The sequence below is a fragment of the Melanaphis sacchari genome, unplaced genomic scaffold, assembly GCF_002803265.2.
Source record: "Melanaphis sacchari strain LSU unplaced genomic scaffold, SCAv2.0 Contig36_pilon_pilon, whole genome shotgun sequence".
Taxonomy (NCBI): Eukaryota; Metazoa; Arthropoda; class Insecta; order Hemiptera; family Aphididae; genus Melanaphis; species Melanaphis sacchari.
Window position 1 is genome coordinate 257,067 of NW_020271232.1, and position 27,985 is coordinate 285,051.

Here is a 27,985-nt window from a genome sequence, read left to right on the forward strand (position 1 = left end):
CGGTAGCGAATTCATATGCCATTATTTTTTATTATCATAAATGTTTTATCGTCATTTATCATGATTGTAATAATAATTATGGAAATTTTTTTCTTTCATTCGTAATTGCCCCCGTCCGATCACTCTGCGACCAACCGGCCGGCGTCGTGCGACCGACGCACGCGCACACTCCCGGCCCCTCTGCGTACCATAAAAGTCCGTCGACACCGCCCTTTCACCCACCCCGCTCGACCTTAATATTTTTGAGTGTGAATACGAGTCTGTTATAGTATCTGTTACCTGTGCGCTGCTATCTCTTCGCCGACGACGTTATTTACCGTTCGACTCTCATCGCGAGGACCACGCTTCATGGTCGGCTTGGATCTCGATCTGGTAAGTACTCGCACAGCGGTTTTTGTACACAAGTTTAATATCTGTTTATTTAATTTTTACGACCCGTACCTATTATTTAATCGATACATGTATTATACTAACAATAATAATAAAATAAATGATCGCCTTTTTCGCGAAACATAATTAGGTATAAAATTGTTATCGTTGTCGCGAGTAATTTTCAAGCGATATCTCATGATTACACGTGCAGATTATGCAGTTCCGGAGTGCCTACATTTTTTTAACACGTCTGTCTGACCGTTTTTCTGCAAGGTTAACCTAACTTTCTTGATTGCCACGAAAATGCTTTTTTTTCATTTTTTCATTGGTGTAAATACAGCTCATAATCTATTAAGAAAATAAAATTTTTTCTTCATTAATGCGGTCTATCTATACCATCAAATGATAATGCACACAATGTGCAACGCGTAGTTATTTTTGGCGTTTTAGCGATACAGTGGTTTTTTTATCGTTATAATAAATGTTATTGAATATTCGATGAGGTTCTGCGGTTCCAAATCACGTCCGTGGGATATCGCGTAACTATATAACAATATAATAATGCAGTTATCGAGATCAACACATATATTTCGCATATAACCTTTCTAATGTAAAATTGTATTTTAATTTAATTATTACATAAAGAATACGTTATTATATGCGTAGATCGTATACAATCAATTGTTAATATGTCATGACCGTTTATACGTACACAGTGTTAACCCATACACCGTGGCACATAATAATGTAATGTTTTATTATTATTAAATCGATTGGCCGAGCCGTATAACACTCGTACGACGTACTTTTTTTTTGCAATTTATGTTTACACGTGTATACAAAAAAGTGAAAAACGAAACGTCTTTTGCGATCAGGAGTCTAAAAACTCCGTTACCGCGGCCACTTATACAATATCTATAATGAATACGGAATAGGTCATATTATGTCAACGACGATTGTCGTTACTTAAAAGTTTTCGAACTCGTAATATCTATGTATAAGCGTTGTTTACAACCACTACAATGTCTGCAATCGTTACATTCTTATAAAGTTGGGCGTGGGAAGCAATATTGACGAGCTTTTTTTTTTGTTTCCCTTCGTTTCCGATTTTTTTTTTCACTTACGATCTACTGTATAGAAATATACATACTCTCGATTTTTAATCATTCGAACGAACCGGTTTCGGTGGATAAGATGTTGAACCAAAAAATAATACAACATGCATGATATATGCACCACTATAACATAAATATATTTAGCTGCAGCGCCGGACGGAACATAATACAGACTTACTATTGTACATGTACAGCCAGTCAAAACCCGTTTTTCCTTTAGTTCCTTACAAACCCCCTTCCCTGACCGATGTATTAGGGAATATATATTGATCAATGGTCATCGTTTAGCGGCGAATAAGAACCCTATAGAATAATCGCCATGGCCATCTGCCATGATGTAGCTGACATATAATATAATTCGTCGGACAACCGGATAGAAAGTGAAAAAAAATGGAAATCACACATTATTTCTTATATTCCGGTTTTTTCCTTATTAATATTAAAATAATAATAATTATTATTATTAACCTAACCTCTGCGCACGGATCCTAAACCCATTAAATCATGCGTAATGCGTATTGTAAAATACGTCTGGGCGCGCTACATGGATGCGACAATTTTGTGATATGTCGCTTTTCGTTTTCGTCTTTGTAGAGAATACTTATCACTTCTTCGGTCTTCCAGTGTATAATATAATAATCATAATCACATAATTACACGCAACAATTATGACCAAATCGAGTTTGCGTTTGATTACAGCAATATGCTCAACGAGTGCAGGTACAAAAAAAAATATATATATTTCTGTACGATTTCATTCGCGAATTTATCGGTAAACGTGTGCAATTATACAATAACTGCTTTTCTAACACACACACATATAAATATATATAATATACGGCACGGTGGCGGCGAGTATATAATATATATTATACCTATAAATATATAATATAATGTATGTATGCCGACGACGCGGTGATCTGGTTTCGTCGGGTCATCGTTTACATAACCGCGATCTTACAAATTATCAAAATTATTATTATTATTATTATTTTTCTTAACAGACCAACCGGTCTGACGTCATAAGTACATAATATAACCCAACGAGCATAATATGTTTAAGGTAGGTATGGCGAGCATATTTAAAGGTTTTTATATACACGTGACAGCAGATACGCGGCATACCTACCCGGACTCGGTAAATACAGTATATTGTACAATAGTAGTATCATTTTGTAGTGTAATGAATATAATATTATTACAATCATAATTAAGTACAAATGGTACAATCCTCACGGTAAACCGTACCCGTGCAAACTTCTTATTCCTCGCTACCTCCGGGCCATACTTTGAGTCGCGATATTTTCGGGAATTTGTGGCACAAAACTTTCCAAACGTATACGTCGCATAACGTCGTTTGCATAAATTAACACTTCATAATAATTACACTACGCATTCCGATACAATATTATATTATTATGCATAATAAACCGAACCACCAAATTCGTAAATATATGTATATACGTATAAAATATATAATATGCATCTATTTTCAACGAGTTTAGCGAGTTTCGTTTGAGCATATACATATTACATAAGTATATGTAATATTATGACACATATGCCTATACTACATAGATCGAAATTTAAATGCTATGTGATTTATTATTTGTTGCATATCAACAATGTATCGCATTTATAATTTGTATTATCTATAATAGTACCTAAATATTTTATTTTTATAGCATAGGTTTAAATATTAAAGTATATTATAGTATATTAATTTTTTTCGATAAAATTTATGTTTGACAACGGTCAAATTCACTTATGTAAAAAACTATAAAAATATATTGGGGAAGTGAACATTAACGATTTAATACCATAATTTATTTTTATGTATATTAGTACATTATATAAATTAACTTGTCAAATGTACCTATAAACCAATCTAAAGTTTTGAATTGGTTATCTACTTTTGGTAAATTGTATAAAGTATAAGTTCCTACACGTCGAATGCATTTCAAATATGGTTATAGATGTTATAGTCAATATCACTTAAACTGAATTAATTTCGTTTATACTATGGTACCAGCCGACTACCGAGTTATTGCAAAAGGTCGTTGGGTTATTTTAATTGTAATTCGATTGAGTTAAAATGTTGGCTGTTATAAGAAAGTGAGCATTAGAATTGGTACTTAAATTATTAAACTTGCAGACGATCAGAGATCAGAGAAAAAAATATTTTATGGTTTAGGGATGGGACATGAATTGAAACTATAAAAGAAATTCGCATCGCGTCTGTTTGAGATTAAATACAGCGGTGTTAATGGATGAGAGTGCGATGGGAATTGTGGCGGAAAGCATTTATTTGGTTGAAGACGTTATAACATTTAATGATGCGGCTAAAATATTGCGAACGAAGGGCGTATAGTTGTTAAATCCATTAGAGAAGTCTACGTGCCTACGTAGAAAGAAATTCTGCTTCTGATTATATATATATATATATATATGATACAAATTACAAAGCCAGGTTCGCACATAATATTCAAAATTATTTTAACACCTAACGCGATATTTTTGCATATGTTTTTTTTCAGTATTGATGGAATCGTAATAATAGCTAGTAATCACTAATCACTTGTTTTAAAACTATTGAACATAATTAACGCTGAAAATTTTATTTGCTACTGCAGTGGCTCACGCATACGAATCCACCGTTTGGTTGGGTTAGGTATACTTTTTTTTTTTTAAATATTTTTCAGGTATACTAACTTAACCTAACCTAACTTGATGTATAGTATTGGCCACAGGGCAATTATGCATCAAAACCGTAATTATCATTTTATTTTTGACGTGTACAAGCGCGTTTATTATATGATAATATTGTACGTGTGCGCCGCAATAATATTTTCGTGCATTTGTATATTTGGCCTTACTAAAATATGTTCACGTTTGGAAAGTATTGGACCGATAATATTTATGGTCTATGTATTGTAACGATTGTCGTCTATCGACATCGTACATTATTCCTTAAGTAGGGCACACGTTATTAAAATGCTGAGTGTGAGGAATGGCAAGCGGGGCCGACTGCTGACCTAAGGCTTTTAGGCAGCAGTTAAAAGTATATAACAAGGACGAATACGTGTAGTGTAAGAGAGTGTGTGCGAGGAGTGTGTGTGCGACACCAGGAGCAGACAGACGACCAGAAGACTCCTCAACGATCTGTGCAGCCATCCACCATCCACACTCACGGCTTGTCAATCTACCCGGATCGGTAACCTTCATTCTATTATATAAATCTTAAATTATCTGTTAAATATACGTTACATTTTATACAATTGTGCTTTACTTAAATAAGGTAACCCTGATCTAGTATATTAATATTACACACCGAGGTCGAGTCCCCGAGACCTCGTTAATCAAAACATAACTTTATAGGCAAGACGCGAGAGCGTCGCAAACACCTATGTGAAGAGGGGACGTTACAGTATGTATATACCGATTCCACTTCCGGTAAACTCAACAGGGGGACGAAAATCCTGTTTCTGATCCGATGCGTTATACATGTGCACGCATTATAATGTAATGCGGCTATAATCTGTGATATGCACACATGGTGCTTAGGTAAATTATACTATTATAACTATCTGTTAAATACGTCACATAAAATATGTGAATACGATACAAAATTGGCAGATCAAATAGATATCTGTAGTATTCTGTGCTTAGTTATTTTTTTCGTATTTACATCTGGAACCGGTTGATTGCTCGTGGAATTCGAAGAAGCAAATAAATCGTTCCATTTTTCATGATAATAAAAATATATCACTATAATAATATAACTGCCGCCGTAGATTGCAATGTCTCCGGTGGATTAGATTCGATGTCAAAGCCACAATCATGATTACAATGCCGCGCGATGATCTGCATAATCAATACTAGCATATATTAAAATTATAACTATACTATAGTGGTTTTCAAACTGTGATCTTTGGAACCTTAGAATTCTGCCAGACTGGGCTAGGCGTTCGTGAGCCGTAAGTACGTTAAAATTAAGTCAAATTCACTGTTATTATTGTTGAAGCCGAAATAACGTTTAATGTCAAATATTCGACAGACCGATATTACGGCAATTAAACGTTATCTCATTATTATTTTATTATTATCTGTATCTTCACGGTCGGGCCAGTATAACGACAGACCTAAATTGTGTGTTGACCTTTTAGTAGCGTCATAGCTAGTTAAAGTGTTCACATATATTACCTTTTATTAATCATGTTTATCAATTACTATAATTTTCAATATTTATACAATTTTTAAGTGTTTATGTTTTACGCCAATAAATTAAATACTTTACTGAAGTACGGTCATAAGTGATTTAAAACAAACCTCACTTCGGTCCTAACAATTATTTATATATCACGATTCGTAATAGTTTTGATTTAAAATCGATATTCATTGTTAATGGGGGGGGGGGGAAGTTCCCGTATAGATTTATCCAGAAACTCGAGGGCTCTGCGAACAAAAAATGTTGAGAACCGTTAATGTATAATAGATCCTAATGTGGAAATTACTCGGGATTCGCGACGGTAATGATTGATATTGTCGTGGTCTGTAGCCGCCGCCGACGTGGTCGCCAGACGGAAAATGACCGTCGCTGTTACGTATAGAAGTACGCGTAGACACACGACCGTGATAATGATTATTATATATACGCAGACTGCATACTATATACACAATACATGTTGAAGTTCTCACGCGCGCTCGTGTTGAGTGCGATTTATTTTTACCACGCGCGTAATTTGTCTTTGGAATATCGAAATAGTTTTGACTTCGAGTTTCGTTTTACGGTTAACGCATACCATATATTATGTATATAATAGTAATAATTGGTGTACACAACGAAATCCAATTAGTGGATACTGCGGTGGGGACCGTTATAATAATACTGTATTTATCATTGTTGTTGCAGTGCATTTTTATGGTTTTCTACGTTCATTGATATAGGATGATTTTTTTCGTCATTGTCGTAAACCGTAAATCTTACAAAATTGTTGGTCTTATTGATTCGATGATGATGTAATATCGCGTGTAATATAATTTTTATCTTAAAAATCCAAAAACAGTAAATAAACATAGTACTTACGTAAAATCGTAATCGTAATATTATTCATACCTATACCCAATCGACGATAGAAAACAAATAGTAGCCCTTTAGAATATGTGTAATATTGTATACTTTCGTTGATGTCTCCGGGGCTGACGGGCTTTAGGGTTTCGTTTCCGATAGTCTGACCATGTATTAATGGCAATCGGTGTGTTTCATTTATTTTTATTTATTTTTACGATCTTAGAAAACTCATTAGAAAGCTTGCGGTTTTCTACGTGCATGCGAATCTCGACCCCAACGGCGGTAGCGGTACGCGACGTTTGACAAGTGAACGTGTTTTTTTATATTTTTAATGTCTTCGACAACATTTAACGGCACTCAATTAATGGGCCATTCAACCATTACTCTTTATGCCTATAAAACGTTATACCGCGATACAAATAATAGGTACATAACCTCTTGAGGTCTGATACATGTGCCCAGACCGGTTCGGATTAAATACGACAATGCTACGGATATACGACAAATTGTAACTAAATATTACCTATACATCAATATTTTAAAGACACGAAAACTACTAGATCGTTTTCAAAAAAGTTATATCAATAGATTCCTTGACAGTTGCGTAGGATTTATGGCTTCGTTTTTCAATTCACATAGATTACATACATTTTGTTTCGGATCACGAAAATCAAATATGTTTTTGTTTATATAATATAAGGTTGTCATTAGTTATAGATAATTATAAATAGTTATTATCGTTAGATAAATTTTTATATTTTTTAATTAAAACTAATAAAGCTATATTCTATATAAATGTAGAATTGAGTATAAGACAAATAGTTCAGGTTTATTTACTAAAAATATTCTCTTTCCTTTTGACAAAAAACAATAATAAATATTATTAGTCAAGATATATTTAAATGACGCATATGTGAATTCATAGTTTTCGATCAATTTGCACATATATTATTTAGAATCTCGGATGAGTCCTAAGAATATTAGAATAGAAGTCACGGTCATTAAAGTAACAACATTATCATTATAAAAAGCAAAGTGTATGGTCCAGTCTTATAGTATCGAAAAATACTTGACTGTTATTGATGATTCAAAGAAGGTTTAGATAATAAATTTAATCAGTAGCTAGTTTTTGGGGTTGCTTATTTGATATTAATTATCTTAAAACATAATCGCATATTCGTTTAGTTTTACTTGAAATTGATTACATGTAAGAAAAATAGGTTACTTATTAGTTATTACTATACGCTCTAGGTGGATTATCCATTTTGGTCTTATTTTATCCCCGTTAATGCAGCTAGTTATTAATGTTTATATTTTATGCATATTACAGATAAAAAAAAAGTAAAGCAAAATTTGTAAACAAAAGCATATTGGTTTTTGACCAACATTTTGTAAAAAAATTTGTTTGGTTAAGTTAAGACTATTTAAATAAGCAACTGAAATCCGTTTTTTAAGTATATTATTTAACTTATATAATACATTTGGATGGATTGAAAATGCATCATTTATCGATGGAAAATAACGATGATTATCCTATGAAATAATCTTATTATTTTAGGCATCAAACAATTCAATTTATTCGTGGAATAGAGAGCATGTCTTAAACCACTCATTTTACTGTAAGGATTTTAAAATAGATATGTTTTTAGAAACTATAGTGTATCGTTATACTGATGCTCTTGTCTCTACGACAGATTTGTATAAATATTATTGCGCGTGCAATAACGTCGACCCGACTATGGACTTTTGACAGATGACTGTTTTTGACGATTTTTTCTCTTGTCATTTAAAATATTATAAACACTTATAACACATGCGTGATTTGGCCGAGTATGTGACGCCAAAACGGTAATGCAATGATGTATAATACCTACACAAATTACACGAATGGAATCAGAATTTGGAACGAACTGAGTGGGACGCGAGTTACGCAGTCGGCTTTTGTCTCCTCGCTTCGGGTCCGCGTCGTTCCTGTATAAATAATATATAATATAATATATTATAGAATAAAAATAAAAAATGCGTTTTCTTGTTGTAAGAACGCACGAGTATGTATTTCACGACAACTGCGACACAAATAAACGTAATTAGTTGGCAACGATTTGGACAACTACTCGCCCAGCGTGCGATGTATTATTTACACGGCTTTATTATTATTTTTTTAGATTTTTAGTAACTAAGCCACACTTGTTGACCGAGTAAAAAAGAAACGGAGAGTAAACCCATCTTTCATAACTAAATAAGTACAAACCAACACATAATAATAACGTCGTTGGTACTGCTGGTAGCCATTACGAAACATTACGACGATGTTCGCCTAGATAATAATAATATATTTAACCGGAGAGGTAACGCGCATAATCACCCATATGCGACAATAATGCGTATGTGTATAATAACATAAACTTGATATACATAATATATTATTCCACTCTAGTCATCCGTTGTCTGTCTAAGACGAAATAGAACGAAACATAATTAATATTACTGTGTACTAAACGTGCGAAGCACACGACATGATAATGTAATTTTAATAAATACACTATTGTGATCGTTAAAAAACCGCGGCCGTTTCAAAAGTTAAATGAGTACCTACTATATATTCTAAATTCTAATGTATTATGTTTGATAAAACCACAGTTCTATATTTTTTATTATGAGATAATAAATGAGATTCAGATATGGTAGCCGCTGCTGAGTCAAACGCAGTTTTAATAATATATAGTATGATATGTGATTTTTACCTATTTATGTAGTTTATATTATGTATTTTATTATTTATTTTTTTTAATTAGTTTTCGTTTAATTTGTCACAGTTAGATTAGAAAATGGACTTACGAGAAACGTGACCCACGATGAACGACGCCATCAAACGAAACTATGTTAACCAATAGCTACGTCTTGATTTATTTCTGCGCGGTCACGTGGTGCACCGCCCAAAAGCTGACCTATCAACAGCTTTTGCCCAACAGAAACAATGGCAGAAACATCCGAATGGTACGCTTACATGTAAAATATAACATTATGCATACCGCATATCATATTATAGCGATTTATACCGAATATAAGTACATGCAAAAAGTTATAAAATGTATATATCTATCAATGATTTTTTTCTTCGGTACCTAGTTAAATTATTAGGTACGTATAAGAAGTGACCAGATTTTGTCAAATTTATTAAGTTTTAACAAAACAACATTAGCGTAATCCAATACAATTAATTACTGTGGTACCACAAAACTATTATGTTAGCTAACGAGAATATTTGGAGAACTGACGATTTTAGTTGAATTTGACTTTTTGTAAATCGATAGTGTAACTTTATTTTTCATCGATATTTGCAGTATAGAAAAATCAGGCACTCACAAAAAACAAGCAGTGACTAAATCAAAGTTCATTATTAATATAATAAAAATATTTATTTTTTAAATGTGTTTTATTTACTTATTATCGATATGTTATTATACTGACTTCCGGAAGCGTTAAATGGCTGTAATTAATTACGATTAATACTTTATGTTTACTCTTACAGACGCCAGCCGTGAGCGAAGACATCGTCATGACACCTGGACCCACGGGAATCAGGAGGCAACCGTCGTTTCCGGGATCGATGCCGTTCCCGTGCAAGAACATGACGTCTCCGGGAATCGGCAGAAGCTCTGTTCGGCCGACCAGCGTGCACAGGCTCCGGCCCGGTGACATTGACGTAGTGGGCGCCATGGGCGACAGTCTGGTGGCCGGGAACGGCGCTCTCGAGGAGTTTGCCATGGGAACGCTGATCGAGTACAGAGGAGTGTCTTGGGCAGCAGGTACGGAGATTCACATTAAACATAATATAATATACTCGATATACATATATCATGATACTTTATCCATATTTATACATAAACATGGATACAATCATGACAAATTAGATAGGTATCATTACAGTAGTTGTACTAGTTTTGCGTACTACGCGCATCTCCTTCGCCTCCGGCCATATCGTAGTTCTTTATTTCTGATTGGTTGATTTTGTTTTCCATGTTATTATTAGATATTATAATCAACTTTCAATTTTTGTCAATTTTTTTTTAGCAAAAAACACTAGCTGAAACACAGAATAATTATATTATTCTATTTATAAATACAATATATTATAGTGATTTTTTAAGAACGTGTTGACTAAAATTGAAATAGGATGAGTTAGAAATAATTAATAACAATTTTTACAGCTTTTGAGGACTATATCGTGTTAAATAATATAGAAACGATTGTTACTAATTTTTATTCATACTCATACCGATTATATCTAACTGAAGTTGAAATTCAAACTCTTGAGTTATTCTGTAGCCTTGTATGCTATATATGTAATAATACATGGTTTAGATATACGTTTAGTTAGATTTAAGTTAACGCTCAACGAGCTTTATAAATTCTGCTTAGAATTAGGAATTTTTTATTTTATTTCATTGATTCAGGTGAACACCGTTCTAACTACCACAGACTATAAATGTTGAAACTTTTATCTCTGTTCTGGTGTGCTATTTACAATCAAACTTTTCATATTTTTGGTAGATCTTACAGAATCCAGAATTTAATCTAAAATTGTTTGGTCTGTATACAGAAAGAGTATATCTATTATAGTATTATATATTTAATGGTTGTGTTCAAGAACTTGGTGCAAAACTCAAGATACTCTATCTTTAGAATACATTTATTCATTTTTGGTTGAATTTATTTTTGTACATTCGTTGTGTTTTCATTACGTCATCATATCCACTTTCCGAAATCCTGTGCGATGAATACATACAAGTAAATTACATTATTGATCCGAAGTGTAAATATTTTTTATGAATAAGTATTATTATGGAGTTAAAAACGATGCTTCCTCGCTTAAAACACGTATTTTTATTTCGAAATTCTTTACAATCATTAATAATGACGTGTTTGACACGGTTAGACTTAAATTTCTTACGTTGTACACTTCTGTAAGTATACGATAATAATAATAATAATAATAATAATAATAATGACGTGTTCGTATATAACACCTACCTACAAATTTCGTTTATGTGTAATAACCTAACCCGCAGGCGGCGAAGCAACATGGCGGAACTACCTGACGCTGCCCAACATTCTCAAGGAATTCAACCCCGGGCTGAAGGGCTATTCCGTGGGAAAAGGCGAATTTCTCGCGCCCAACTCTCACATGAACGTCGCTTTCCCTGTGTCGGCTGACTACGACGCTTACAGACAGGCGCAGTTCTTGGTGAAGAAAATGAAAAAAGACCCTGACGTGGATTTCAAAAACGACTGGAAGGTACATGCATAATATCATAGGTCGAGCACACTAAACTTAAATAATATACTACTTTAATTCAAAAAATCAGCAGTTATTATTACTATTCAATCAGTGCAATACTTTATGGTACATCTGTAAGGTTAGGTTAGTTCTAAATTATTATTTTTTTTTACCTTTGGAGTGCTGGACCTAATATAAACGCCATAATCAACATGTAATTTAAACATCGTTAATTTAACACTGTTATCAACGTACTTAATAAATTAAATGCGTATTAATTATTTATGATATTATATCATGGAATGTGCGAATAAAAATGTCTTTTTGTTTTTTCTGGTGTACAGTTGATAACCATGTTTTTCGGCGCCAACGACTTATGTTCGGGACAGTGTTACGACAAGGATGGCACGACTCCGTTGCAGCATAGTAAGAAACTGCAAAAAGCGTTAGACTACCTCCAGGCCAATCTTCCCAGGACGTTTGTGAACCTCGTACCTGTCCTAGGTGTGTTATTATAATATTCCTTTAATACTATGTAATTACGTTGTGTATGTAGATTGTAGGTATACAGAAGAGTGCGTGATTACGATAACACTATCATCATTGGTCAATAACTATCAGTTTAACGTATAGACATAGACGTGTCAATTTCGAATCGAATCCCTGGGATAGGATTTAATAGACGATGCGTGCCGACACACTCCCATTCCAAAATGTTTCTTTACCCGGTAGTCTGTTGCAGTTGAAATATAGTGCACAGCTCAGATAAAATTTAAGAAATCTAAACATTTTTATCAACTTGACTCTGGCCAAGGTATAATAACAATATGTTTGTCTAGTTTCAGTTAAAATGTATCTACTAGTCTAATGCATCCGCCATCAGCAGTAGGAAGTGAAAACAGCGTTCACTGTTGCACGTACGACGTATCTATACGAACAGCAAGGTTAAAGCGTCGATAGGGTAACAGTGGATATACGTGTTATAAGGGCGGAGGGGGGTACCGCATACTCGCGAAACACACTATACCGTAAACCCGATTAAATCGAACGGGTCGTTCGATCCAGGCATATCTACCTATAAATACTTATATGTATACGTGTGTGTGTTATTATTATTAATATACGCTCGTTATGAATGAGAGTCGCGCCAATTCACTTTCACGACGCAGACCCACAGAATAATACATGGAAAAAAAAGCACTGTCATCTTAACCGTAGTGTTTCGTTCATTCACCACGGGCGTCATTAAACAATTATATAACGTTTCAGACCCGGGGTATATTATATTTTAATTTAATAATGTATTATTTTTAATGCGACCGCATTACGTCAATTGTTTTTAACGTTAACCGTGGTTTATACTGCCAATCATTTTATACCCCTTTTTTTTCGGATCAATTTGTGAAATTCTACGCGTTATAAAATCGACGATAAATTGCTATTCTACAGTATCACATATTTTATATCGTCAGTGTGAGATGCATGAGCGTATACAAACGGGAATGCATCGGTCGTAGTTCGTCGACAGATATCAAGTTTGTAGATAGTGTGCTAATTTTTTTCACTAATCAACACCATACACGCGGACAACTGCGATGCAGCACAGTATCAGTCGTAATGGGAAAATACGTTCATATTCCAATCGTATCGTTTCAATCGGAAAAAAAAAAACGTAAATCTTTTGGTATCTAACGTCGAACTGCAGAACTAATCATAACATAATACTATGAGAGTTACATTGTTGTTTCGATATTATAATAATATGATAAAATATCGCTGTTTTCAAAATGTCATATTCGAATATTTCTCTCTTGTTTCCCTTTTCTCTATTTCTCTAAAACGTCACAGATATACGAATAGGCATGACAGATCAACATAAATATTATGTTGAATAATGTTAGTAGTATAATATTGTGTCTAAACCTGATCTCTATTAGACGTTTGAAGGAGGCCAAACCCAAAAGTATAATAGTTTTCTATAATTATATGATCCTGACGGTCGCCAAGTTCGAATTTCCAATTATCATTGTTCATCGTCGCCACGCGGATTACTGGCGAGATCGATTATTATCGTTATTAGTTGACGACGATGGCGATGTGCATCGGTCGACGCGTGTTCTGTAGGTCGGTGATATTGTTATTATACTTATATTATTATTTCTGGTGTCACGTTCAGACATAAAAAATTATTTATTTTGACACTATCGAGTGACCGTTCGTCCTTTTTCGCCGTATCGTTGACGTTTTGAAATCGCATCTGGAAAGTGGGCTGTTGTATCGCGATACCGTCGCACCGCGGACAGAGGTGGCATATTATTACACATTGTGTAAATAGAATCACCTCGAAACGCGCTACGCATATGAAATGAACTTCCAAAAGAGCTTGTATCGGAAACGAAAGTGAAAGCCATTTCGCGCGCGCATTGTCAATGCGAACGTATTCGTGTCGCGTATAGTGGGTAGGTATATATAATATAATACAATATCATTGTTTTTAACGTACTGTAATCATGTACAATGTACACGAGTGAAGGAAACTAATATATTATTCGAACGGTTAAAACGTAATGTATCTCACGTAATTTATTAATATTAATAGACAAATGAAATTATTGCGGGCTGTCGATGATTACAAATGAATCGACTATTTCGTGTTATTTGTAGGGCCGACCTATTTTTTATTTTCACAGACTTGTGCCCTTTTAAATATTACTCTTATCTCTTTGAAATTTTTTTCAATTTATTTTAATAATATAATACAAACATTTGATAGATTTCTATTTGAATATCGACCAGTGGTTTTCAACCGGTGTGTCGCGGCACATTGGTGTGCTGCGAGCGCCTTTGAAGTGTGCCGCAATAAATCTATTAATGGAGTTAATTTTGAATATATATATATGTATTATATATAAAAATATATGCTTCACGTATTATATGAAATGGTGTGCCGCAAAAATGTTGTAGAAGAAGAAGTGTGTTACATTGTTAAAAAGGTTGAAAACCACTGATATAGACAAAACCATCATTATAATGTATTACCGATAAAACAGCAAAATAAAATGTATTTAATAATATATTTTTTAAACTAATGTTTCACATAAAACATTCTATATCTAGAAATATATCCCAATACAAGGCCTTATATCTAACTATTCTTACGGAGGTAACGTGATATAACATAATGCGTATACATATATAATGCATGAAACTAAAAAACTGTGAGCAATAACGTAATTGCATATTATATTTTTGGATTTAATAATTTCTAATTAAAGCATGGAACACTGACCGTGCATATAGTCACAAATGATATCGTATTATTTTACAACAGTTTTCTTATTTCTTTTCTTTTTACGACTCTGATATGGTGTGCAATGCTATTATGTGTTTTTCTTGCAAGTAAACGTTTTATAAACCACCTACTATGTTTAACGGATGAAACTATTTTCATATGTAGATATTGCGTCATAATAATAAACTCTATAAACTGTAAATTAATATTTATCAGTTATCACTTATCACTATTCGAATAATAGAGCCCATCACTAATACAAATACGTACACATTATAATATTTTATACGTTCAGACGCACGACCACGCATAATGTGTATAGTATAATATTATTAGCATATCTGACGTTTCGTTTTCGAAATGATGTCTTATAATAATAATAATAATAATAATAAATCAATATTATAATAACTGTTTTTCTTGTTTATCTGTGCAGACGTGTCGGTTAGCGTGCGCGTGAAGAGGTCATTCATGTGCCATATGCTACACAGATTCTTCTGTACTTGTTTCCACCAAAAGGGTAACGAAATGGATCAGATAACGCAAATGGTTCGAGATTATCAGACTGCTGAACAGATTTTGGTTAGTTTATTCCAAGAGTTGTACCCTATGTTTGGAAAACCAGTTAAAATTTTGGTTTTTTATATTCTAACACAGTAACCAAAACCGGAAGAATAATTATCAACTACCCATTTGCAAAAGTGCAAAACCCAAATTAAAACCAACAAAATATCTAATTTTTTTTCAAATAACTTAGCACATATTTATATTGTGCTCTGTTGTACATATTTTACTTATATATTTTTTTTAAATAAAGAACACCAGTGTTACACAGCTATTATTATTGTGTTCAATATTGATCGTTTAGACTGTTTAGAGTGTGGCCGTACAAAAATTAAAAAATTAATATTATTTACAAATAAAATATTAACGATAATTATTGATGTAATAAGTCTTTATTTTTTTAAATAAATTAATAATTAAAGAACTGTATAGCTAAAATAAGAACATAATTTAATTCTATTAAAAACCTTAAAAGTTGTTGCCTGTATATTAATATTTTAAAAACTTTCTTTAACATTCATTAAAAAAGTAAAAATATAAAATGGGTAAAATATAATGAAAAAAGTTGATTTATTATATTTATTATCTTATAAAGTTCATCTTCATAAAACTGCTTATTAATGAGTAGAAATGTTGCAGTAAAAATATTATTGAAAATAATTCAAATTTTTAAATGTGAAGTAAAATCCAATCATTGTAAAAAAATTTAAAAATCGTTTATAAAATCATCAATGATCAGTGGCGGATAGAAATATTTTATATTACCGAGAATTTTTAAATAAATAATATGATGGTGCTAAGATTAGGATATCGGGGACATATGTGGGTCTACCAGGAAAATCCTGATTTCTCTATAAGCTTAAATCCACTACTGCTAAAACTGTAAAATTTTAGAAAAAACGTTCATTCAACTAAAACCGTTAAAATGTATTTCAGTTTCAAGTCCTGTTCCCGCTGAATTTTTAAACAAAAAAAAATTGTTTAAACATAATATTGTATTAACATATTCACCTTTATAAATTTGTTTTTATACATACATTTTTATATACCTGTTTTATTTTTTTTGTAGATCAACAGTGGTCGGTATAACAAAAAAGAAGACTTCACCGTAGTCATCCAACCGTTCATCAAACTGTTCAATGCACCGCTGGACAAGAAGCGACAGTTCGAAGAAGTCATAGACATATCTTTCGTCACCTACGATTGTTTCCATTTTAGTCAAAAGGGACACGCTTTAGGTGGGTATAACGCAGCGTTCGTCAAAAACGCACACGTCCAATATTTTTCACTCTTGCACTATACATTATACATTTATACAATAGTTGTCTTCAACTGGTTGGTCACGACCAAATTGGATCACAAAATTCTCTTATTAAGTGGAAAAATAATTGAAATGTATTTAATTAAATTATTCAAATAAATTAAAATGTTAATAATAATAATTACAATGATAATTTGATTAAAGAATAGATCATTTTTGTTTATGTAAAACTTATTACTCATTTTTTTTTTTTAATTTTAATACATATGAGAGTCACAAAAATCAATTATAACTAAAATGGATCGCCAAAAATAAGATTAAAGACCATTGATTTATATACTGTAGGATAGGTGGATTTCATTATCAGCTACACGTGACTTAACTATAAAATTAAGAATTGATTAACACTTAGACAGTGTAATTCTGTAGATGTGTATTGTTTACTTGCCGTGTACTAAATGTCTACTATATTAATAATATAATTTTCATTTTGTCATTCTTACATTCTATAATTTTTTGCAGAGTGTATCATAAATTTTGTGAGATGTTTCTTGGAATTACATATTTCTCTTACCTATATAATATATATGTATATCAATTTTAAATTTTAAATTTTTTTACATATTTCAAATATTAATAAGTATTATGTTTTTAGAAAAGAATTCTATTTCAGGTTAGGTCGGGTTAAAAATATAAAGGTTTTCATTCAAAAAATCGTAGTGTTATAATTATTTTAAAGTTCAAACTATCCTTTAAAAAAACAAAAATAATTGATTTATATTAATTTACAAGCACTTACATATTTTTATTAAATCAGAATAAGCTATAAATTTGTTTTGCGAATAATGAGGCATTTACACTATATACTAGCTGGCTATTCCTAACAAGCATCTATTTTTCTGTCCCTAGTACATTTTTTTCCAATTCATAAATAATTTATTTAAATACTAACTTAACATATATATTATATATATAAAAAATAAAATCATATTCGCTCTTGTCATTTCGGTATTGTCTATTGTTTTTTATACACATTTTTTGACCTACGCGTACTACTTGCACTAGGTCTATACGCTTTCAACGTCCTGAATATAATATGATAATTATTAATTAGATTGGTCAAAACCGAATTCACAGAATTAGAATAATGTGCAATATATAATTCACAAACGTAATTTTAAAAATGATTAAATTTTAGGTTTAGTATAGTAATAATAATTTGTATTGTTTTGATAATCTCATCGTATATTTAATGACTTCGAGTTTAAAAATCTAATTATTGTTGTTTATTATATATTATTGCGTTGCTATCGTAAAGGTTATACTTATACAAATTTACAATACGCTATTATTATAAAGTATAATTAAACTATTATCTAAAACTAAATGTTTATGTATCTCCATAAATACCATATCAAGGACATTTAAAATATGGGTTTAATTGATTTTATTTTTTTATAAAAATTGACTTTTGTAATAATATTTAATAATATTTTGACCATCTACACTCACTTTGAACATTTCAAGTCACCAATTGGTAGTAGTCTACGGACCCTCTCGCACGTAGTTGCATATTTTAATCTTACCAATCACTATTCGACATATTACGGCAATAAGTCGTACCTCACAAGTAGTGATGATCAAAATTAGTCTTGGTCTTGCGGTCTCGCAACTCTTGCGGCAAGACCAAGACCAAGATGGTACTAGTCTAGCAAGACTAAGACCAAGATTAGGCTTGCAAGACCAAGACCAAAACAAGACTATCACTGCAAGACTACAAGTCTTGCAAATTTTTTTTTTCCCCGAAAACACATTAGTTTATCTAGATTTCATTAACTAATAATTATTAATTTATAACTAGAATAATAAGAAAATATTTTTATTGTTATTAAATTTGATCAGTATTCGAGGAAATGGCGAATTATTAAAAAAAAGATTAGAAATAATTGGAATTAATATTACAAAATAACATTGTTGTTTCATACTAATTAGCAATTACTGAAAAATTAATTTATTTTCCCAAAATCGATAAAGACGTCAAATTTTCAAAAGTTGCCATGCTAATAGGAATCTACTTTGAATCGAAAATACTAATAATAATTGCATTATTAATGCACTATTCTTAATTTATAAATGATTTAGTTGTTTTTTTTTCTTTAATAAAATTTTAAAACTAAATAATAAAACAAAACTTATATTTAAAAGATGTTGTATACCAAAAATATTGAATGGTAAGAATTAAACGGTTGTCACAATTTTAAAATTATTAAAATTTTAATTTAACATCATTATTAATATTATAATTTACCACATTTAGTAACACATTTTAATTATTGTGGGTTGTACATAACAGTTTTATTTACTAATGTGGGTATGCACTTTATCTTAAATACAATGTTACTACTTAACTTAGTTGACATTAAGATAATTAAAAACTTTTTGTAAAAATAAAATGTACCTAATAAGATTTACACAAATGGTCTATAGCCAATATATTATATTAAAAGAAACTTAAACATTTAGTACTACTGTACTGGACACTGGTGAATAAAAGAAGAATAAAATTTTAATAATAAATATTATCATTATAACAAATATAAATATATAATCATTAAGCAATTTGATATTTGGAACAAACCATACAGTTTTTTTAAATATTATTATTTGTTAAAGTGAACATTAAAAAAACAACAATTTAATTTTTATAAACATTATATTGGTCAATAATTAGTAATTAGTAATAACCTATTTATATTTATTATAAATGTAATAAGAACTTACAAAGTTAATCATGCTGGTTAATTGATTCGTCAAATACAAATACGAGTAAAATAATATACCTAAGCATAATTTAAAATGCAAAGTTTTAAACGAGTATAATAAAAATTAAATTATTTGACTTGTTTTATGTAATGTTTGATTTATGAATAAACCATATAATATATTGAACCTATAGTTTCACCTTAGAGATCATAGCAAAAAACCTACACACAGCTATAACAGGTATTTTTTTTCTTATATATTTTGTGAAAATAGCAAGAGTCTTGCACAAGACCAAGACTGAGTCTGCAAGACCAAGACCAAGATTTTGAAAGTCTTGTTTTGATCATCACTACTCACAAGTATCATATTAATAGTCGGTATTTTTTTTTCAAATTCTAGCTGCCAATTTGCTGTGGAACAATATGCTGCAACCCGTTGGGTCGAAATCGGAGACCTCGATGGACTTCATCATGAAAGACTTCGTCTGTCCGACGGCCCGCAACCCATACATATTCACTGCCAACAATTCGGCGCCATTGGACTATCGAAACGATAACAGACTCAGATGAACAAACAATCGTTGAACGTCGTTCCGGTCGTAAAATATACGCGAATACACACTCGTAGATTATGAATACACATAATATAATTTATAATTATCGTTTTTAAATTGTTTTATACTGTGTATACATTAGTATTTTTTTAATGTTCTCTCAACGTTCTTTTAATATTATTATTATTATTATTATTATTATTATTATATTTTAAGAATCGCATATAATTGTATACTTGTGCGCAAGTGTGTACGTTACACCACGCTACGTCGGTCGACGAGTTCCGAGAGTTCCAGCAAGTTATTATTATTATAGTGATGTCACATAGATAATATAAAATAATATGGACAAATTGCATTTCCTCCCATCGTATATTGCAACGCGTGTTTATCCTATCCGTTCTGGAATTTCTAGCCGTGTTTGATATCAAATGCCAATAAAATACCAGTACCTACGCCCAAAACTTGTTTTTTTTATTATTATTTTCCCCCAAATTTACATGTTTTTCGTGTCTTTTACACAGCATGTGAACATGTGATCATATAAGCAATCACTGAAATTATCCTAGCGTATAATACATAATATGATATTATGATTATTTTTACGATGACGTTTATCGATATAAGATTACAATAAAAACATTTATTATAATATAGACTGTATTTTTATTATTTATTAAATGTTTCATAAGATAACTAAGCGTTTAAAACTGCAGATTTAGGTACTCGATTATTCCGATTCGTAGTTCGTTATAATCAGCGGTTAAAATGGCGTTTAAGAGAATAAAAATAAAATAAATGATTGACGAAACTATAATATTATAATAATTATAACAAGTGGTAATTATGTAATGTTTCTTTATCTATATCTATTTTTTTAATTATATATTTATATAAATAGACATAGACGTATAAATGCTATGTGTAAATATTTTAAATCATTATTAAAAATTAAAATGTGTAATGACTAATGACTAATAGTCGTTACCTATACGGTTTTATTTTTTATTAAATTGAAAAGTTTAATCGTTATAATAGGTGTAGTTACGGATAGATTATAATTCGTGTTTCAATCGACTTCAGTTTTTTTTTTCTCATCGCTGTTAAAGTCTCCGAAATCTACGCTGCGGCACACTGTTTACAGTAAACATTACAATGGTCTCGAAGTCTTATGTTCAGCTCAAAACGCATATAATAATATATACTCAAACGGGAGCCGAATAATCTACATTTTTTGAACTTACTATATAATACAAAAAATAATGTGTACATTGTTTGCTGTTCGTCTTGGACGATCTCCAAATGGAATATTCTGCGTATAATTGTGTGTGTAATACATCCGGAATGATCTGTCTCGGGAAAAACGCGCATGCATAGTCATTATAATATATTACATTAGGTAATTTGCATTGTTATTTGTACCTATATTACCGTCTGGAGTTGTCGTCGTCGCGTAGTCGGATCACGAAAAACAACATCAAACGACTGCGTAGACATAAATCGCGATAACATAATGGAACAAATGTTTTTTAAACCGTATTTATATATATTTTTTTTTTTTTTAGGTTTTCTTCGTTTTCCCGCGTTCGTCATAATATCGTAGACCATTGTACTCGCCATACTCGCGTACGAAAAAACCCGAGCGAACGCTCTCGAATGTTCTAGATGGAAAGAAAAACAAACGGCACGGAATGCATCTGCTACGTCGTCATAAAAACGGGCGGATTGCGAGCGGCCCGAGATTTTTCGTTAATTATTAAACACAGGACAATACCGGGCGCCCTTGAATGCGATGATCTCGTCCATAATATTATTATTATTTACGTACTATTATGTCTACGTTTACTCGTGCGGCGTTAGTGGTCGACGGCTATATTATATCGTGTAGTATTATGATATAGAGCCGATGTCGCGAGAATCCAGGAAAACGGTTCATGTGCCGCAAATGCGGATGTGAAAAATAAATCACACATGCAGCTATATAGGTAATAATACTAATACAATTATTATGACGGTTGGGCAATTTTTACTACATATACCTAATCGTCGACATCCGGGTATGGAATTACTTCTAGCCGCAGCGGAGATTTGCCGATTGCGCTTGATATGATGACCTTTTTACAATGAACCAGTTGCACTCGTTTATTTTCAGGGTTAATAGATCAACTGCAAACAAAAAAATAACCGTTGTTAATTAATAAATTAATATTTGAAACAATATTTATTGCATTTTGTATAAATTTAGTTATTTTACTTGAATAAAATCAAAATATACAAAAATTAGTACTTGGTACAAACACACAATAAAAATAAACGATAATAATTGTACATGATATTATATTATATCATCGTTGTGTTACTCCATATTATCCCAAACTAATTAGACCGACAAACATAATAATATAATAGGTACTAGCGTTAATGAAAACTTGCTTTTATTTATAATAGTATCGTATAACAAATACATATTTGATAATAATATTATGGTTGCGATGTTACAATATGACGTTTCATAAAAATCTTCAACATTGTTGTAGGATAGATTTTATTTTTTTTAAACAAATACTTAACTCAGCTCAATTACTAGTAAGTAGTAATCAATTTATTTATATGATGAAATTTTTTAATTTTAAATTATTTGAATAACCATAGTGTATATTAGGGTGGTCCTTATTTTTAAGCTTTCAAATGTTTTATAGAGCACCCGTCCATTTTATTCATTATTATAAGAAAATAATTTAGGTTAAATTTTGTGATGATATCTCACCCCCTTCACGTGCCGCAAAAGGGTTGAAAAATGACTGACGAGGGTTGATTTTCGGTTTTTCAAATTTTAACCAAAAACTATAAGACCCCCATAAAAATGTATAGAACTTTAACTATAGAATATTATATTACCTACAAAAAATATTCTTACAAAATTTCTCGTAAATCCTTTATTTTCCGAGAATTTGTTTAATAACCCGATTTCATATTTATTTGGAAAATTTGATTTTTCTATGGTTATTCTAATATATTTGACGTATGGTTGAAATTACGATAATGTTTTTTATATAAATAATGTTTAATATATAGTTTTCTAGAAATAAGTTTATAAGTAAAATTTGCATTAGACCAATAACTTTGTTTTACAGTAGGATTTATGAAATATTTTATTAAATAACTCTTTTTACCACCACGAAGAACCAAATACAGCGTAATTATTATTTTATTTTATTGATAAATAAAATGTTACTTCATAATATATAAGTATGATATATATATGATAAACCAATGTATTATATTAGATGAAAACATCAATTTTCTTACTTGATAGTAAAACTAAAAAATAAACCTTATTATTTGTTTACATACGACCATAAAATAATTTAAGAAGTACAATAATATCGGTACACTGATCATACAGTACAAATAATTTTGTTTTAGATGCAACTGATTCGCGTGCTCGCTGCAGCAATAATATTCGATATTAAGCCGTGATTATAGGTACTATTAACAACCTATGTTATTTATCTTTTTTTTTCGTGTAATCGTGTCTTTATTACGTGCAATATTAATAATAATATCATTATTACTATTTGCTCGTTCACATTCGATTTTTTAAACATCTCTTACGTTGGCACGCTGGCCTTGTCCACGGCGGACACACGCTAAATCGACGCGAAACATGATATTATTCTGCCACCGATTACGTCTTGTATAGCTATTGGGCAGAAACGGCGCTAGAGTTTGCGGGGCCCTGGGAAAAATAAATCACTACCTATGTTGCAGGGTCTTTGAACCTCTATCCACGGGGCCTAAATCAACATTTTAAAGTGCGGGGTCCAGGGCAACTGCCCATATTGCTCCCCTCCCCTCACGCAATCCATGCTATTGGATAAATGAAAAACATGTAAAATGTATAATATTTCAAAAACATATTATTCATTTATCATTATTTATACAACTTATTAATCTAAACCGATATATGACTTATAATGATTCAGAAAAATTTAATGATACCAATGTCAATCGCTGTATTATGATATTTTACAGATTCAAATATTACGTGCGATAGATAAGAGTAATTTCATTTTTAAACGATCAATATTTTTTTTTTTTTTAGTAAATCTGCTTTAAAACGAATTAAAAATGTCCTATCAGCGCTCGGGGCTTTTGCGTAAAACCCGTGTTACTTATCGGCAGAAATTTCATGAGTGCTTTTGACGTCACATTCATAAGTTTGCGGTATTAACCAACACTTAATTGGTCTATAAACCCATGTTATACGTTTTTACCTATGGTGTTTTACTCACCAGCTGGTTTTTCCAGTATGTATATTTTATACAGTTAGCTTTGTTATTGTTGTTGTTGTCAAATAATAATACATCATTATTTTATTACTATATAATTTAAAACAATATTATTGTTACATAAGTTATGCGCACGACCTTGTCGGGGAAGAGAGTGAAGAAGAGATGAATATTATTATTATCACTTATATATATATATATATATATATATATATATAAATTTACATATGAATGCGTTAATATTTATTTATATAATTAATTTAATAATATTATGTACAAGATTCGTTACCACCGCACGCCGAAAACACGTTGAAAACCCATCCAATTACTATAATCATAATTACCCATATTTGTGTATAACGCATCTCCGTGTTTTATAAAATTTATACGATGAATGATCTCGTATTGATAAAAATAGGAAATAAAATTACGATGTTTATCTGAATCGAGTCATAGGACGTCATAAGACGTTTTTTTATATGTTTTGTAAACAGCAGTCTGAAGATGCAATGTTGCTCGGTAATAGTATAAAATTAGTAACACTAAAATCAGATGAGGATATTTTTATTCCGTAGGTGCGATTATTCAGCAGTCAATGCTCTTAACCGGTTTTAACAAAAGCGAAGTTCCGTTTTAAAAAGGATTTTATTAAACCATACCATAAGAGATCTTGTTATGCATATTATTTTATAATTGGTACAATTATTAAACGATTATTTAAATGTATCAAGCTTAATAATCATAACGACTTCACCCCAGCAATTTAAATTTAAAAATACGTAACTATTATTTTGGAATGTATAGTGTGACTATATTTTAATTTTATATGTTTATAATTTGATTGTATTATCAATATAAAAACAATATTTTAAATGAAAATCATGTTGTTTTAGCCACCCAATTCTATTTTTATAGCCTATAATAAATATAGATGTAACGGATTGTGAATTTTAAAATACTTTTAGCAAGTAGATAGGTACGTAATTTGATTGGATTACGTCATGTCCGTTAAATTTAATTTATCGTACGACACTCATTTGTATTTAAGCTTTAAACTGTTTCTCGAAGTTGACCTTTGTACAAATTTTTTTCTCATATTAATATTAAAATTTGTGCATTCAAAATTTAAGAGTTGTAATGACATGTACCATAATTATTTGATAGAAGTTCTACCTCACGAAATAAATACATTTTATTTTTTATTTTTTACAAATAATTATTGAGTTTTTGCGAATTTCAATTTATTTACCATTATCGTGTTTTTCTTGTTTAAAAATTCAAATGTCCTTTTCACATTTTCTATCCACACCATATCTTCTCATTTTTGTATTTCCCGTTATTATAACTTTCTCGTGTACATAAAAATCAATAAACTAACTGTGGTGATATGATATACATGATTACATAATCAATTATATATTCACAAAATAAAATATAGTTTTATGCTTTCTTTATTTCACTAAGTTGAATAAATCTATATTTTTTCGTTGTACTTTAATATATGCTTATTTAGGTATATGATTATTATTTATTATAAATTAATAATACTTAAAAAATGAAAAAAATAAAAAATGATACCCGCGCAATTTTGAATATTTTCGCATTTGCAATTTTACATGGTTTTATTGTAGGGATTAACAAATTAGAATGGTAATTCATAAAAGCATAAATTATAATTTATTTATTTATCGAGATGATATAATATATTGGAATAACGAAATAGATAATGAATAATAATATATGTCATATCAATATGGAAACGATAGAAAGATACGTATTATTCGTATTTCTGATAAAATGTTCGTATTATTCAGGATCACACTTATTAAAATGGATACCTCTAAATTCGAATATTATCTTTATTTTTAATTGCACACATGAATATTTTCATTAGTCAACCTGTTGATGATTATGTTATAATTTTAATAAACAAATATTATACAATAGATATATTATGATTACCTATAAATGCTTGTAACGCATATGATTTATGTTGTTCCCTGTAAAAATTATGCTTTGTAATTTTGTACATTACATGAAGTACTGATACTGCAGGACAATGAATATATTATTATCTATTCTTCATAATCAGTTGTATATTATAATATTATTATTATTTTTAATAATCTAGAAATCTTATAAAGCTTTATTTGGTGAGTTAATTTCTATTATGACAAAAGAATCGTGAAATTATTTAAATAAATTAAGAAGCTAAAATTGAAAATCCACCTCTAGTATTATAGTTACACTATATATCAATTATTACTAATTTATTAATAAATAACGTTTAAAGGGTGTAATATAGGTTTATAATTTTATTAAGGCTCGAAAGTTGATGTCCTGAAAAAATACTAAATTTTAAAAATGGCTATTAAAATTTAAGTTTAAAAAATATACTCTTTAATCTAAAAATAATATAAATAATTTTTTTTTTTTGATAGTGCTTAACAGAATTTTATGGGCTTTTGCACGCTTCTATTAAACCTTTTTGTCTCTCACGATCTCTTGTCATTTCTATTGTTATCCTATCGTTTATTTCTTTTGTGAGTTTTATGTCCATAACTAAACTCTATCTAATATTTATAATAGTATATTTAGTTCAGTGTTTTCCAATCTATTATAAATATACATGAAAATAATTTTAACAGAAAATATTTTCTTATAAATGCCTAAATTATATTTTATTTGATACCTCTATAGAGAACTTATAATAATAATGTGAAGTCTCACTAATATTGTAGATTCTACAATTTAGATATCAATATATCATTAGTAAAGTTTGTATTATATTTTTATCTTATCGGTATATGTGCTAATGACTGTCGATGTGGTATCAGTCAATTTCCCATACAGTTGAGTAATAAGCAGTAGGTACTTATAGAAAATACGAGAGAAAGTACAAACGAAAAGTTTTAGTTTACGATTAAACATTCATTTTTAAATACTCAAATTTTGTATAATGTATATCAAGTTTTAATTTCTCTAATAAATAAATTTATTGTTTGTATAACCATATACGTTGATATCAGTCAACCAGTTCTATCAAGCAGTTCAATACAATACACCATTTTCTTTTTTTAGTGTTGGTGGGGGTAGGTCGTGTAACCAACAAGAAGTAAATTTATGGGTCGTTATTACAAAGAGGTTGGGAAACACTGCTTTAGTTAATAGATTGTAATACATTTAGTTTTATAAATCAGATATTATAATGTTAAATAATAAAATAAAACATAATTAATATCTATAGTATGAACACTTTAAACTACAATACAATTTCTACAAAAATGTTTATTAGTATTTTGTCTGGATCAGACAGCCAAAGCAATAGGTAGTGCATAAACGTTCCGCAATGCTTCGCATATCATATCTCGAGGATAAAAAAAAACATGTTTTTTTTTGTCATAAAATCGTTTCGAAGTGT

General features: G+C 30.5%; 1 protein-coding gene across 2 annotated transcripts; it reads left to right on the forward strand.

The window, feature by feature from the left end:
* Positions 1–265: 265 nt before the first annotated feature.
* Positions 266–20,428, forward strand: LOC112597075 (phospholipase B1, membrane-associated-like). 2 transcript variants are annotated; one of them, XM_025342998.1, is made up of 8 exons: positions 266–372; positions 9,375–9,555; positions 10,091–10,367; positions 11,631–11,857; positions 12,184–12,343; positions 15,568–15,713; positions 16,765–16,933; positions 20,119–20,428. In XM_025342998.1, the coding sequence occupies exons 2-8, from the start codon at positions 9,439–9,441 to the stop codon at positions 20,286–20,288; spliced, it is 1,266 nt and encodes a 421-aa protein (XP_025198783.1). In that variant the 5' UTR covers positions 266–372; positions 9,375–9,438; the 3' UTR covers positions 20,289–20,428. The 2 variants fall into 2 exon arrangements, with proteins under 2 accessions (XP_025198783.1, XP_025198784.1); XM_025342999.1 differs by lacking the exon at positions 266–372 and adding an exon at positions 4,015–4,701.
* The last annotated feature ends 7,557 nt before the right edge of the window (positions 20,429–27,985 follow it).

What these genes read in the sequence shown, in the direction of transcription:
- LOC112597075 (XM_025342998.1), top strand. Translation starts at nt 9,439, where the DNA reads ATGTTAACCAATAGCTACGTCTTGATTTATTTCTGCGCGGTCACGTGG. An exon ending in ATTTCAAAAACGACTGGAAG is followed by an intron (nt 11,858 to 12,183) that starts GTACATGCATAA and finishes TCTGGTGTACAG; the next exon opens with TTGATAACCATGTTTTTCGG. An exon ending in TCAAAAGGGACACGCTTTAG is followed by an intron (nt 16,934 to 20,118) that starts GTGGGTATAACG and finishes TTCAAATTCTAG; the next exon opens with CTGCCAATTTGCTGTGGAAC.